We start from the raw sequence: 13,564 nt of genomic DNA, 5'->3' as shown, positions 1-13,564 counted from the left end.
TAATGCAATCACGGGGGGATAGTAGAACATTTTCCAATCTAAAACGACGTCATCACAACAATCTCTCTCTCGGCCATTGATTACTAACTACTATAGATCAAAATGGCCAGTCCAAGGACACGTCGTGTTTTAAAGGAAATCAAACCGAAAGAAGATAATAATGTTTGTTTTGTTGTATTTTGTATGAAGTCTTTCAAAACATGTCTAACAGTGTGTTCGTATTTTTCCAGACTTGTTTTGAATGTGGAGGACACAATCCACAATGGGTCAGTGTTACTTATGGGATTTGGATATGTCTTGAATGTTCGGGGAAGCATCGTAGCTTCGGAGTTCATCTTAGGTTAGCGCTTTAATATTATTTTTGTGTATTTCTCACATTCACATTGGCACACTTAGTTGTGAGATACTATTGATATCCAACTATATAAAAGCCAAATTTTGTTAATACTGAGAAAGTTTCAAGATTTACCTTGACTGTGTGAAACACTCATTATATCATTTTTCATGAGATAAAATTGCTATGGAAGTCTTTAAATTTATCAACAATTTTGTCTTTTCACATTGCCTTGTGTGCCTTGGCAGAAATCATAAGTAAGATCTTCTAGCCTTTTAGTATGTCTTCCATAAGAACTCATACAAGATCTGTTGGTATCTTATGCACAATCTTGTCTTGACATCCTGTGGATCCTGTAAGATCTTCAAGGATCTTACACAAGATCTTATAGGATCATAAAGGTTCTTATTCAAGATCTTGTAGGATTTCAAGATCTTATAGAAAAAGCTTCAATGTCAGTTCTACCCCTGGTTTGTCACTTTGTGAAGTGGCATTGTAATATTACTCTTTTTTGCTGAAGTTTTCTTCAGAATTACTTTAGTAGTGGTATGTCTGTGTAGATATTGTGCTCTATTTTGTTTTCCTACAATTTAGCTTTGTCAGATCAGTTACCATGGATAAGTGGAAAGACATTGAACTGGAAAAGATGAAGGTAAAACACGTGATTTGTTTCCCTTTCCAGACTGTCTCAACATTCAAACAAGGACATTGAACAATTCAAAATTATTGTATATAAAATACCCTTGGTTCTAGGTTGGTGGAAACAGAAAAGCAAAACTATTTTTTAAATCTCAAAGTGACTACAATCCTGATTGGACCATTAAAGAAAAATATAATTCACGAGCAGCAGCATTGTATAGAGATAAGGTTAGATGTGGAGTTTACTTTGAAATGTATCATACTTAGTTACATATGTCATTGTGCACTAAATGGGCAGATTTCATGTCTACCTCTTTGGCTATACCACTGAAATATAGTTTCCATAATTTTTATGCAGATTGCTACCCTGGCAGCAGGAAAATCCTGGTCTGAAGAAACCTCATCAGCACGAAACTGGACTCCAAAAACAACTAACTGTTACTCCAATCAAGACTCCAATAGTTCATCAGTAAATGGAAGAAGCCTATCTGCAGTAACAAGAGATTCCGATTCCATGGAATCAATGTTTGGCTTATCTAAGTATGTTGCTTGGGTTAATCAATACATGAGTATTGTTTATCAAAGATCATCCTTTTTCTGTTGCTATATTAGCGTTAGTTTAAGGCAGTGTGGTAGATTATGGTTTTTGAAGTTTTTCTACTGTATGTAGAAGTACACCTTGTGTGAATACTACGGTTCTTTTCATTTCACCCATTTTCCAAGTGCTTTCAGTGAAGGAAGGGGGAGTCACGTGCGCATATATCAGAGTTAAGAGAGATGCGTTTGATGATTTCTGTAAATAAAAGCTTCGAGAAATTGAAGTTATGACCTGCGATTACACTGTAGCTTCCGTTTTCGTGGTGTTCCTTTATGAGAATTGTTATTGTTCTCTTTTCTTTCCGTTTTTGAATTGCGAACAATTTAAAAATATTTCAAAAATAGTTATTTGTAAATAAAGCTTTCGTATGATTCTAGAATTAAGTTGCGCGAACATCCTGATTTACCCCCGTGATGAAGCATAAACTTTTGAGTTTGAAGCTGAAGCGGTTAAGCCATGTTCTTAATAAGCTTGTGTGTATTTTAATAATTATATTCAGTTGGTACTTGGCAATTGCTTTTTGAAAGATGTACATTCAAATTTAAGTGCCTGAACATTATGTAAAATCTAATTTCCTTCATTTTCTAGAGCTGAAATTGATTCTCAGAAGAATTCGTTTTTTGAAAAGAAAACACAAGAGAATGCGTCTCGTCCAGAGTAAGAAATTAATGATATTTTGTCTATGATAAAGGATCAGAATACATTTCTATAAACATACGTTGTCTTTCGAATTTAAAATACAAAATACTTTACTACTAATCCTGTTGGTAGTATTTTGGTCCTTAAATTAACCAACATTATTGTTGTTTTTATTTACTCCCAAATCGGTGCTAGTAGATCCACTTCTTCTTGCTTGTTACCGAGCGAACTAGTTCCTCCCTGAGCAATGCAAGGAGATCCAGTTGATAAATATGAACTCAAGTTATCCGTGCATGAAAATAGTCTGTTTTGACCATATTTTCGGTTGACTGCACAGCTCTTGTGTTTTTTGACCTATCTTAGCTTTGCAATTGATAAATAAGTGTAGTGGTATAATTCTTGTTTTGCTGTCAGTATCTCGATTAAAATTATTTACTTAATCTTCCACGAAAATTTTACGTATCCTGCTTACGTATTGTTATTGGGTACGCTTCATAACATTTTGTTTTGTACTCCTTGCATATATCCCCCTTCAATCTACACTTTCAGGCTTACTAAAATATCTACCGTAAAAGTTTCAGTAAATCTATCTGTAAACATTTGAATGAATGTGCTTAGTACAGTTACGTATTACCAAACTTGATAAATAGCCTTCAACAGAAATATATATATTTACTATTTACAATTATCAGTGGCTTACCACCAAGTCAAGGAGGGCGATATACTGGCTTTGGCTCGACACCGGCGGATTCCGTGAACAAGGAACAATCATCTGGTGAGCGTTTAACTGGATAAAAGATGTCGTACTGCTGATTGACCAGTAGATGAGTGAACTATCTTTTCAAATAAAGCGGAGAGTTTTGTGGTTGCCCTGCTAGCAAACCAATGTTTTACCCAACTATAGAAAACGAACAGTTGGGGAAAATGCATAATGTTTATTTCTCATGCTGTAGGAATACTTAAACTTTTTAAAATAGAATAAAGGAGAATGGCGCTAACATCTTTATAATATTTTGACTTTATAATATTGACTTTAGAATGATCTTTATAATATTTTGACTTCATTGATTGTAGCGTATAGCTTTCAAGTTGCAGAAATTGATTCGTTCACTCTTACGTCTGCGATCTTTTCTCAGTTCAATTTGAATAATTCAAATCCTGTGTCTTCGTTTGCGTGAAACAGCTACATTTTTTGAGAATTTTTTTTGGGGTAACGTTACGGTGATTGACTATTTTGCTTTTGTTTATTTCTTTCAGGTTGGGAGTCTGCGCTTTCTTCGTTTTCATATGTACGCTCACTCCATTTTATACTAACTATACATTTATATTTTGTATTTTAAATTTTGTATGGAAATTGTATTAGCTGACAATAAAATTATAACTTCAGACACATTGTTTATTTACAGGGTTGGAATAGTTTTGCTTCAACTGCAGCACAATTAGCAAAGCAAGCGACGGATGAGGTTACATTTTTGTTAAAATCTACATAAGAGCTTAATCTCCAGTTTTGAAACATATCAAAAATAAAAACACGATGTACATTGTTATGGAGTTAGAATTTGGAAATGGAATTATCTACTGTTGGTTATGTGTAGTCAGCTATTTACATTATCAGGCTGGAAAATGATGAAAAGCGTGTGCAATATGGGAGAATAAATTGAAATTAGTCAGATATTATCCAACTACGTATTTATATAAGATTACATTATTTCTTTCCAGGCCGTGAAAATTGGTGGTGCGGTTAATGAATCTGTTCTCAAACCAACTGCGAATAAGGTAAAAAAAAGCTATTCTGCTTACTCGATTTTATTTAATCGTTTGCTAAAAATCAGATTTTGCATCTTGTGTTGTACTTGAGCTCAAACATAAGTTTCCAGTTTAAAATGATGGTTTTAGGCAACAGAACTTGGAAACTCTGTCAATAAAAATCTCAAGAAAGTGTCCTATAAGGTAAACTGTAAACGTGAAAATTACCTTTAGCAACATGCTGGTCATTCGTAAAAATAAATGATGAGTTTGAGGATGAATGTGGATTGTTCTTTTTCTCCAGGTTCAAGATGGGACACTTGTTGAAGATTTATCGACCTCTATGTCTGGTTTGGCAAGCAAAGTAAGTAATTTTTAGGTTATGGTGAATTGATTTCGTTAAGGCAAGCCTGATCACCCGAAACTCGAGGTTGGTTCTCAAAAATTGACACACGTTTACTGTCAAAAGGATGTTGTGTTCCCATGGGCCCATTCACACAAAGGTCGTTCTCATGACATTTCACGCTTAGTTTGTTTTACGTTAACTGACGCATAAATTACCTTAGAGATTAGTTTGATATCAATCTGTGATCGATCTGGCTGTGAACATGCCCTATATTTAGTTTTAGCTAAGCTAGTGTTTGGGCTTGATTTTTGTGGTTCGTCAAAGATGACACATGAAACTCAAATATTTAATAGTGAAAGGCAAAATGGCTGGATGTATTCAATATGAATATGGCAGACGCACTCTAAACAAAAATAGGCCAGTGAAAGATTGGGTGGAATATGTACCCCTTGGCCTTTTTGTCGTCAGTGTAAGCCCTCCCCGGAATGTATGGAGAAATTCATTTCGACAGGTTTATGACTTTGTCTTACGCCATATTGTATGAGTTATTATGCGTACATATATAAGTAATAATGCATACTTATATGAGTAATAACTCATACTTATATGAGTAATAATGCATACTTATATGTGTAATAATGCATATTTATGCATGTTAAACCATAAAATTTAACGAGGTTACTCATTGTGGTGTACGAAGCTTACAAATTTTTATGAATTCATCTTTTTTATAACTATGTGAACTTTTCACTATCTGTTGATCTTTGTGAGCTTTTCAACATCTTAAACTTTATATCAACTCTTAACCTTATTCTCTTATTTGTAAAAGTTTTGAGATTTTAGATTGCCCAGTATGTCATCATGTAGTTTATACGTATCTTTTCTGCGCAATGCTAGGATTTAGCTGTCATGTTTTTATAGTCGAAAGCTTATCATTTCAACTGCGTCAAACATGTGTTTAAGGTAAAAACAGCCGGCACTCAAGGGTGGTTTAATGTCCAATCATACTTCACTTCAAATACTGCTTCCGCTGACATTCCACAAAAGCCTATTGAATCAAATGAAACTCGATGCAGCAAAACGAGGTAGATGAGTGGCATTGGGATCACGAAGAGACGACTAATGCACTAGATGACGATTTGAAAGACAGCAAGGTTTTTAAAAGAAATGATGATGGTTGGGATGACGGGGAATGGCTAGACGTTTCAAGTTGGAATAACGAAGGATGGTCCACTAGTGCCAATACATATACAAAATCAAACAGGACTTACAAGAAAGGAGACTAGTATTTCGCCTTGTTTCATTTTGCACTGCTTTTTAATGGGAAAAATTAGTAACCATAAACAGTCGCGTAGCCAGCCCCTCAAATTTGGTCTTGCTATGTTAATTTTTCTGTGTTCACTCCTGTAAAACAACAGATTACCAAAGAAAGAAATAATGATAATGATCTAAAATTTACCTAGCATGACCAAAATTTGCTGGCTGGCTACGCCACTGACCAGAAATGTTTTCATACAACATAAAAAAGGGTGTCTTAAAAATGATGTATTTTTACACGGCGCCTTTTTGTTGTCTATTAGAGCATGAAAGCATCGACCTGACCACTGGAGATATTGAAATATAAGATCAAAGTTTTTTTAATTTCAATTATAATGATATAAGAGAGTATAAACTATGTTGTTTTTCTTTTAGTCCCACTGAAAATGTAGGTCACGTTTTTTGTCACAAGGTCCTTGGTTAAGGTGCTTTTTTTACCATCTTCAATTGATAATTACACTATACGCAGCAGTCTGTGTTTGAAGTCAATTTTAACTTCCTTCGACATTGACGCCTGTTTTCTAAAAGCTCACTTACACTCACACTCTTTGAGTGTGGCACAGAGATCTCGCTCCCACTTGTGAAAGTCCATTCAGCATTCAGTAAAGTGAAAATATCTTCTTTGAATAGTTGTAAGGCAATTTTTAAGCCCTGTTTGGTGAATGTGAGTATGAATGATCTTTTAGAATGCAGAAGCAAGACCTTAAAGTTCTCACTAACATTTATTCTACATTTTAACAAAGTCCTATATAATTAAATGGCGCAGTTAACTTGAAGATCAAATTTTTCTGTCTTTCACTGTATAAATTAGCTCATTCATTTGCCTAAAATATTTTGTTTTGAAATCTGATGAGGTGGCACCTTTGAAATCTCTTTAATTTTGGCAAGGGAAATTTATGAATAAAATGTAAATATTGAATAAATGTAGAGTAAAAATAAATTATGAAGAATTTAAGGAGTGGTAACTGTAAATGTTGCTAGAATGTTTGCTATGTTCTGTGGTTTTGAAAATGAATTAAAGTTTGTACATGAATTACGTAATGATAAATAATGAAAACGTAACTATAGAAAACAAATTACTTCAGGATAGGAGCTACATAACTATTTATTGCTTATTTTAATTGGATTTCAGTATTGTATTTCGTGCCATGACCAACAGTACACTTTTTATTTAATACATCTGAGGAAATTACGTTTTACTAACTACTAAGTAGGATTGACTTGTTTACAAAATTTTTGCATGTATTTTGTCTCTTTAGGAATAAAAGCTTCTCGAATTTTATTTTTTACAATGGCAATATTTTCGTAAGTGTGGTAGTGAGTCAGCAATACATTTCGGTTGATCACCGTATTTGTTTATTCTGCTAACATCTCCTTGAACTAAAATTTTCCATTTAAATACAGCACACTCGCCTCAAACATTCCGTGATTTGGGAGTGTTACAAAGCTGATTTGATATCTACAATGATCCTTTGCATTAAAAACGCTTGAGTATATGGGCTCATAACCATCTTTACTTGATTGCTTAAACCTAAGAACGTCTACGTTGGGAGTCTCTATTTCGGCTCTGTTCATTTTAAAAAGAGTAAGTTTAGAGCATTTTTCTGCGCCTAATTCCTCTTTAAAATTCAAGTCATTGATATGACTGATAGCTTCTAACGCAGCTCTTTGCAAATGATTGTGCTCATGATCAACAACTGACCAGTGCAAACATGGACACCAGTGTGATGGGATGCTTGCATCCTCGCAAGAACGATCCAGGGGTACTTCATTTAGTAGGCTCATCCCATGCCCTGATTCTTTCGGTTCATTTGGATACTCCAAAATGTGATTGAACGTTGCATGTAAGTCAAACCAACTTGTCAATCGTTTGGTATTAGCTTCCAAATTTTTTGCCAATTTAGGGTATTTTTTCTCAAACCAAGTAGGAAATATCATTGTGAAGAGAGGAAGCCTTTCTTCTAACTTTCCTTGAACTGTCTCTCTGAATTTTCCATATCTCGAACCGTGATCTCCCAGTATGATCAACAAAGTATCATTTAAATATCCAAGTTCACGAAATTCTTTCAGGAATGTGTATAAATCTTCGTCCACGTACTGTACGGTATTGAAGTCGTTGTGTGATATTTCTCCTGTTAATGATAAAATACGTAGCTCATATGTTTATGAACATCAATTGAAGTCGAGAGAAAAAAACAATTACCAATTAGATGTAAAAGAAACTTCCTGCGCCGAGGGTAGGCTTGGTATATCTTTCTCGCCAAATTAAGATGATAGTTGTAAATTTTTTCACTGCCATGACAATGAGGAGAGTTCTTTGAGTAGCCTTCCGCCGCGATAAAAAACGACCGTGGATAATAATCAGTGGGTGGATCTTCAAAACCCATCAATCTAAAGTTGAAAGTTCCAATGCTTGGTGAATCTTCACAAAATGTTGTGAAGTAATCATGTGCTGAAATAAAGATATTGAATATTGTAAAATCTGAAAATACTTTAGTTATGCATGAAATATTATCATATAGTTGACTGGTCGTTTTGTGGTTAGGAGGTTCATCATAGTGAAGCATTTTAACAACATCAAATGTCACATTTGTACTTTAAAACAATACCAAATATTGATATATGAACATGTTGAAATATTGAAGAAATATAAATAATCTAGTTACTCTTAGTTTTATCAACAATCATAGCAAACTAGAAGAGCTTGTATAACATCCACTCACATTTTGCCCTTTTAAAAATAAAATTCCAGTCATCAACTGTTTTGGCATTCGCTTCTCCTCGTCGTGACTCGTAGTATTCTTGTTCACCCTTCCCAGTTAAAAATGCTGCCACCTGCTCTGTCGTACCATCACCTACCACGCTATGACCCATGAAAATATAACCATGTAGAACGTCGCGTATAAATTTGTATGATTTTGGCAGCTTTCTTTGCGCATGAACGTTGGATGTTGAGTCAATACCAATAATGAGGATGTTTAAATCCATCTCTGTATCGGGTGATGAAGATGAAAATTTTTCATCTTTTGCTATGACTTGTATTAAATACTCCTTCACTGTTGTTTTATCATCTAAGGTCATCGTAAGCTCAATGTGTTCATGAGGTACTTGGAATTGTTCAAAAGTGGTAATCTCAACCGGGTCACTCAAAGAAATTTTAAAGTCATCTTTTTTAACTCGATTTATGCTTCGGTAACTGGCTAATGCTACATCAGATCCTATGTTAAAAAGAAAAGATACTTTTTCATTTGTTTATACCGACAAAGCACATCAATGTCAGAAAAAGAACTTCAGTAGTCACTTAATACCATAGTAAGTGAGATCTAGGGAATAACAAAAATGTTAACACAAAAACTAAATGCTGACTTTCAAAAATAGAATTTAAAATGACTCACCGAATATTTTTAAAAGTCCTCCATCCAACACAGCTCGTTGTTTTGTTGCACACTTTAGTGGTTCCTTGAGTTCTTTAACTAGATCCATTGCGTGTGGATGAAATGGATCTATTTTTGGAATATTGCACTTTGCATAGCCTAACAAATTGCTGGAGTCTTCTTGTACTTTAATTGGCTGAGCGCAATAATTCTGAAGAACAGTATAAATAAGTATAATTTTGGCTTAAAGAAATGAAGTTAGCTACATCGAACGTGCATGTGGATAGCCTGAATTGACAACCTTGCAAATGAAGGCATGACAGTCATAAAATGAAACGAATCGATGAAAACAGTCGAAACGATATAGTAAATATGTCATTTTATAAACATGAAGCAAAAAGATGGAAGCAGACAAGTTTTATCAAGAACTTTAGAATTAAAGATAAAACACATTCTCTCATATCGTTAGCAGCGTATGCTGGAAGAAAGATAACCGGCAAATGGATACAAAATGCATAGACGCCTTGTTTACACATAGATTAAACGAATATACTTTTGAAGCGCACCCTATCCAAGTTGGTTTTCACATTCATGGAAAAAAACCCGGGTGTAGTCATTTAATGAGTAGCAGAGAATGCATACTCAACTGTCTATAAATACTGCTTTCGCTGTTGAATGTTGAAATTCCTCAAAATTAATCGTCTGCGATATAAAAGTTGTTATGACGCGATTTCAGTCAGCTCAATCACCTTATGTCACTATCGTGTTTACTTCTGGCGATTGCTACTCATTGTACGAATTGTCGAACATATTCTATTGCCACACCACATAAATTCACCGAACTTGATTTGATTCATTCGCTGAATTTTTGCCTCGCTTAATTTACGCGCTAATGCGCTCAACATATTCACTCAACATTGTCCACTCAATATGTTTAGCGCGTTTGCACAGCCTGTTGAGTGGTGTTGAGAGGTGTTGAGCGTTGTTCAGAGAAGTTTATTCTTGTTCAAACATTCGACTCAGCAGCCCTCGACGTTTTCTTTGTTCCGCGCTCATCTATGCGTGTCTAAACATTGTTTAGTGCGTTTGCACAGCTCACTCAACAATAAACTAAATGGTTTGAACCTGGGAGTATCGTTACATGTTTGTAAATGTAGATCGTCCAGGTTGGTATAGTCCTGAGAAGGACTGTTTTTGTTGTTGTTGACTGACGTTTTGACAACCTTAGCGGTAGTCATCTTCAGAGTCAAAAGACTAAATATTACGTCTGGACGATTTATACGTCTAAGCTTTAAACCGTCCAGCAAAAGACGGGTCGACTTAACTCAAAACTAAACGGCAAAATCAATTGATCGAGACGAGTTAACAACTTTGGTTCGTCTGTTAAGACGATTTAAATGCTAAAGTCGTCAGGACGGTTAATTCGTCTTATGGCCGTCTTTATCCTTTGACGATTTAAGAGACGCATTAAAAAGATTCGTCTTAAATCGTTCAGACGTATTATCCGTGTTAACCATAAAAACGGCCATTTCTGAACATCACACAACTAGAGCTAGACAATGTTGAGTACATGTTGAGTCAACATGTTGAGCGCGTTTGCACGTAGCATTATGCCGACAAAAAGGTGGATTCGTAGTGTATTTAGCACATGAGAATAATTAACATTTTCGTCAGATTTCCTCGACGAGATCTTAGCAGTTTAAAGCGAGACGGTGTTTTGTGCTTTCTTTAGCTATGTACATCATCCAAACCACAGGAAAACATAGTAACGAGTCTTCATGACATTCGCATTACTAGAAATTCAATATCCATCTAGTGGTATATATTTCTAAGAAAAGCCAGCTGGAGCATTTAATGGCCGTTACGGCAGAACAAATTTTCTCGTGAAAAATACATGCCGGCCCGTATGTTTACGTGCTGTAAACTTTTCACGACAAATTTTTATGTAACAAATATACTTTTTCATATATTACATGTCAACATGATACATTTGTAGTTTGCTTGATTTCCAAATGATTTTGTAGATCATACACGCGCACAAAATGGGTCACGTGTGGAACAAGTACATTACAAGTACATTTGTTCAATAGCTCACTTGCTATAGCTTTTTTAAGTTTTAAACAAATACATTTTTCTAGAAAAATTTGCTAAGGAAAAATTTCTGGTTTTGTTCTTCTTTAAATGGGTAGTTTTCGTTTACATTTTTATATTGTTTCTATGATATACTGATACATACCATTCCGTTCTATTGCTTTTCAGAATATTGTCGATTACATTACAATATAAATAAAAACCCACTAAATTGATTTTTATTTGAATTTTAAATCTGTGGACGATGAATATAAGTTTTAATTGGCTTTTATAAATACTGAACTCACATTAAAGACGGTATCTTCACGAAGATCTTTCATGAAGCGGTAAACACAGAATACAACCAAGAGTGAAACGATGTAGAACGCGAGGCGTTTCCTCGAATTTCGCATTCTAAAGTAAAAGCAAGTAATTGATACACTAATATGCGACTGAGCGAGCATCAAAACTAAATTTCGTCCGACGGCAGTTCATAAACATTTTACAACAAAGAATTCACTCAGACCAACTGTACATCGTTGTTTACTTTAGCATAGAGTTTTAAATTTACCTGATACTATACATGGTAAATATCTTCTTTTTCGAGTTGCTATGCTGCAACATTCAACATTTACCTTCTTTCATTTAGTTATTCAATAACCATCAGCTTTCTATCCTAAAATGCCATTGCATACAATTTGCTTTGACGGTTAAATTTAAACACCTTTCCACAAGAACCGGATTCAACTTGTAAAAAACAACTTGTAGTTTATTGTCTTTAAGTTGTTTGATTTATTCACGTTTTTGTTCACATTGATTTATTCACGTTTCAATGTACAACCTGTGCACAATAAGTTAATAGTTGTCAACAGGTGAAGCTTTTACTTTTAGACTTCACAAGAGCAATTTAAAAAGCCCTTCATGATGCGTGAACTTATGAGGCGCCAAATTGGACTTTATTCTAAACTTACATTACTACATAACATACTAAAATTATACATGGCAAACTTTATATACTTCGAAACAAATCTAAAAAATATATGCGAAACTTGCTGTAGGACATTCTAAATTTTTCATATACGTTCGAAACTTCTTGATCGTATCGTCAAAATTTATAGCCTATTTTGAAGTTTCATGCAGCGTTCAATCCTTTTTATAACATGACAATCGTCGTATTTTTTATATAGTCTGTGAGAAATTTTCATATACGGTATGGCGAACTTTTTACATCGTGTTGCATAATGCTTTGCGATCCCACTTCGTTTACAGGTTTACGCGCTTTTTTCTCAAATTCAAAATGGCGGGCTTAGGAGGCATTGGAGGCTTGGAACACAGTCTTCATTCATTTTTTCAGAGAACTAAAGCAATTATTGCTGAAGCAGAGCATTTTATCATTTCAGAACACCTATTTTTTGACAATATGGACGGTTTAGAGCGTATACATGAGCGACTTTCAGATGCTGGAGACACTGTATTCACGTTAAAACAGAGAGCAATAAATCTTATGGATGATTTTGATATGGCGAGTTTTTATAATGACATGCACCAGTTATCCTTCTATTTAAGTCGACTTCAGAGTTTCTTTCAGAACCTTATGAACGACCTTCAGGATCAGATACCTTATACTCCAACCTACAATTGCCATAGAAGGTACACAGGCACAAGAGGTCAACTGCGACTCAAAATATCTAAGAGATTAGTAGAATGTCTTAGGGAACTGCACTTTTCTTGGTCTAGAATCGCTGAATTATTGGGTATCTCAACAAAAACATTACAACGAAGACGTGTAGAGTTTCAAATTGATACGGAAGAATCTTGGTCTACCATAAGTGACATTTAACTTAGAGAAACAATGCAAGAGATTATGAGTGTTACTCCAGGAATAGGACAAACACGTATGGTAGGTGCACCGAGGAGCCGAGATATAAGGGTCCAACGGTCACGTGTGAGGACATTAATGCGTGAATTGGATCCAGTTGGAACAGCACTTCGTTGGCGGGGAGCAATTTGCAGAAGAAATTACAATGTGGGTTGTGCAAATGCTCTGTGGCACATCGACGGGAACCATAAAATGATTCGCTGGCGAATGATGGTTCATACATTCATTGAGGGCTACTCCAGGTTGATACCATATTTAAGCTGTGCTACTAACAACAGAGCAAACCCAGTTTTAGAATTATTTCAAAATGCATGTCGTTCATATGGATTACCTTCAAGAGTGAGATTTGATCATGGACTTGAAAACGTGGGTGTTGCTCGAAATGATGTTGGAGTGCCGTGAAACAAACAGGGGATGTATCATCACAGGTGCTTCAGTTCACAACCAACGAGTTGAAAGGCTTCGTAGAGATGTTACTACTAGTGTTCTAAAGGCTTATATTGATCAATTTAACATGATGGAGCGTCCAGGTCTTTTTGATCATGCCAATGAGGTACATCTTCTTGCACTACAGCTTGTTTTTGTCGCAGTCATTAATCAGTCCTTACAGGAGTTTGTTAAT

The 13,564-nt window shown here is 35.0% G+C and overlaps 2 protein-coding genes across 2 annotated transcripts; one reads left to right on the top strand and one right to left on the bottom strand.

Moving 5' to 3' along the window:
* Positions 1–74: 74 nt before the first annotated feature.
* LOC124436264 (ADP-ribosylation factor GTPase-activating protein 1-like) lies at positions 75–6,655 on the top strand. Its single transcript, XM_046986192.1, has 13 exons — positions 75–162; positions 231–340; positions 929–986; positions 1,088–1,201; positions 1,332–1,513; positions 2,160–2,228; positions 2,903–2,985; positions 3,468–3,499; positions 3,617–3,673; positions 3,930–3,986; positions 4,107–4,160; positions 4,261–4,320; positions 5,266–6,655. The coding sequence occupies exons 1-13, from the start codon at positions 103–105 to the stop codon at positions 5,389–5,391; spliced, it is 1,062 nt and encodes a 353-aa protein (XP_046842148.1). The 5' UTR covers positions 75–102; the 3' UTR covers positions 5,392–6,655.
* Positions 6,656–6,847: 192 nt separating this feature from the next.
* Positions 6,848–11,659, bottom strand: LOC124436250. Its single transcript, XM_046986191.1, is given in 7 exon segments — positions 6,848–7,005; positions 7,008–7,751; positions 7,823–8,071; positions 8,343–8,837; positions 9,015–9,204; positions 11,372–11,477; positions 11,635–11,659. Coding segments are annotated over 7 exon segments (1,905 nt in total). The 5' UTR covers positions 11,649–11,659; the 3' UTR covers positions 6,848–6,898.
* Between the last annotated feature and the right edge of the window lie 1,905 nt (positions 11,660–13,564).

The sequence above is a fragment of the Xenia sp. Carnegie-2017 genome, unplaced genomic scaffold (genome assembly GCF_021976095.1).
Source record: "Xenia sp. Carnegie-2017 unplaced genomic scaffold, XeniaSp_v1 HiC_scaffold_1, whole genome shotgun sequence".
NCBI lineage: Eukaryota > Metazoa > Cnidaria > Anthozoa > Malacalcyonacea > Xeniidae > Xenia > Xenia sp. Carnegie-2017.
This window is presented reverse-complemented; position numbering and strand designations above follow the sequence as displayed.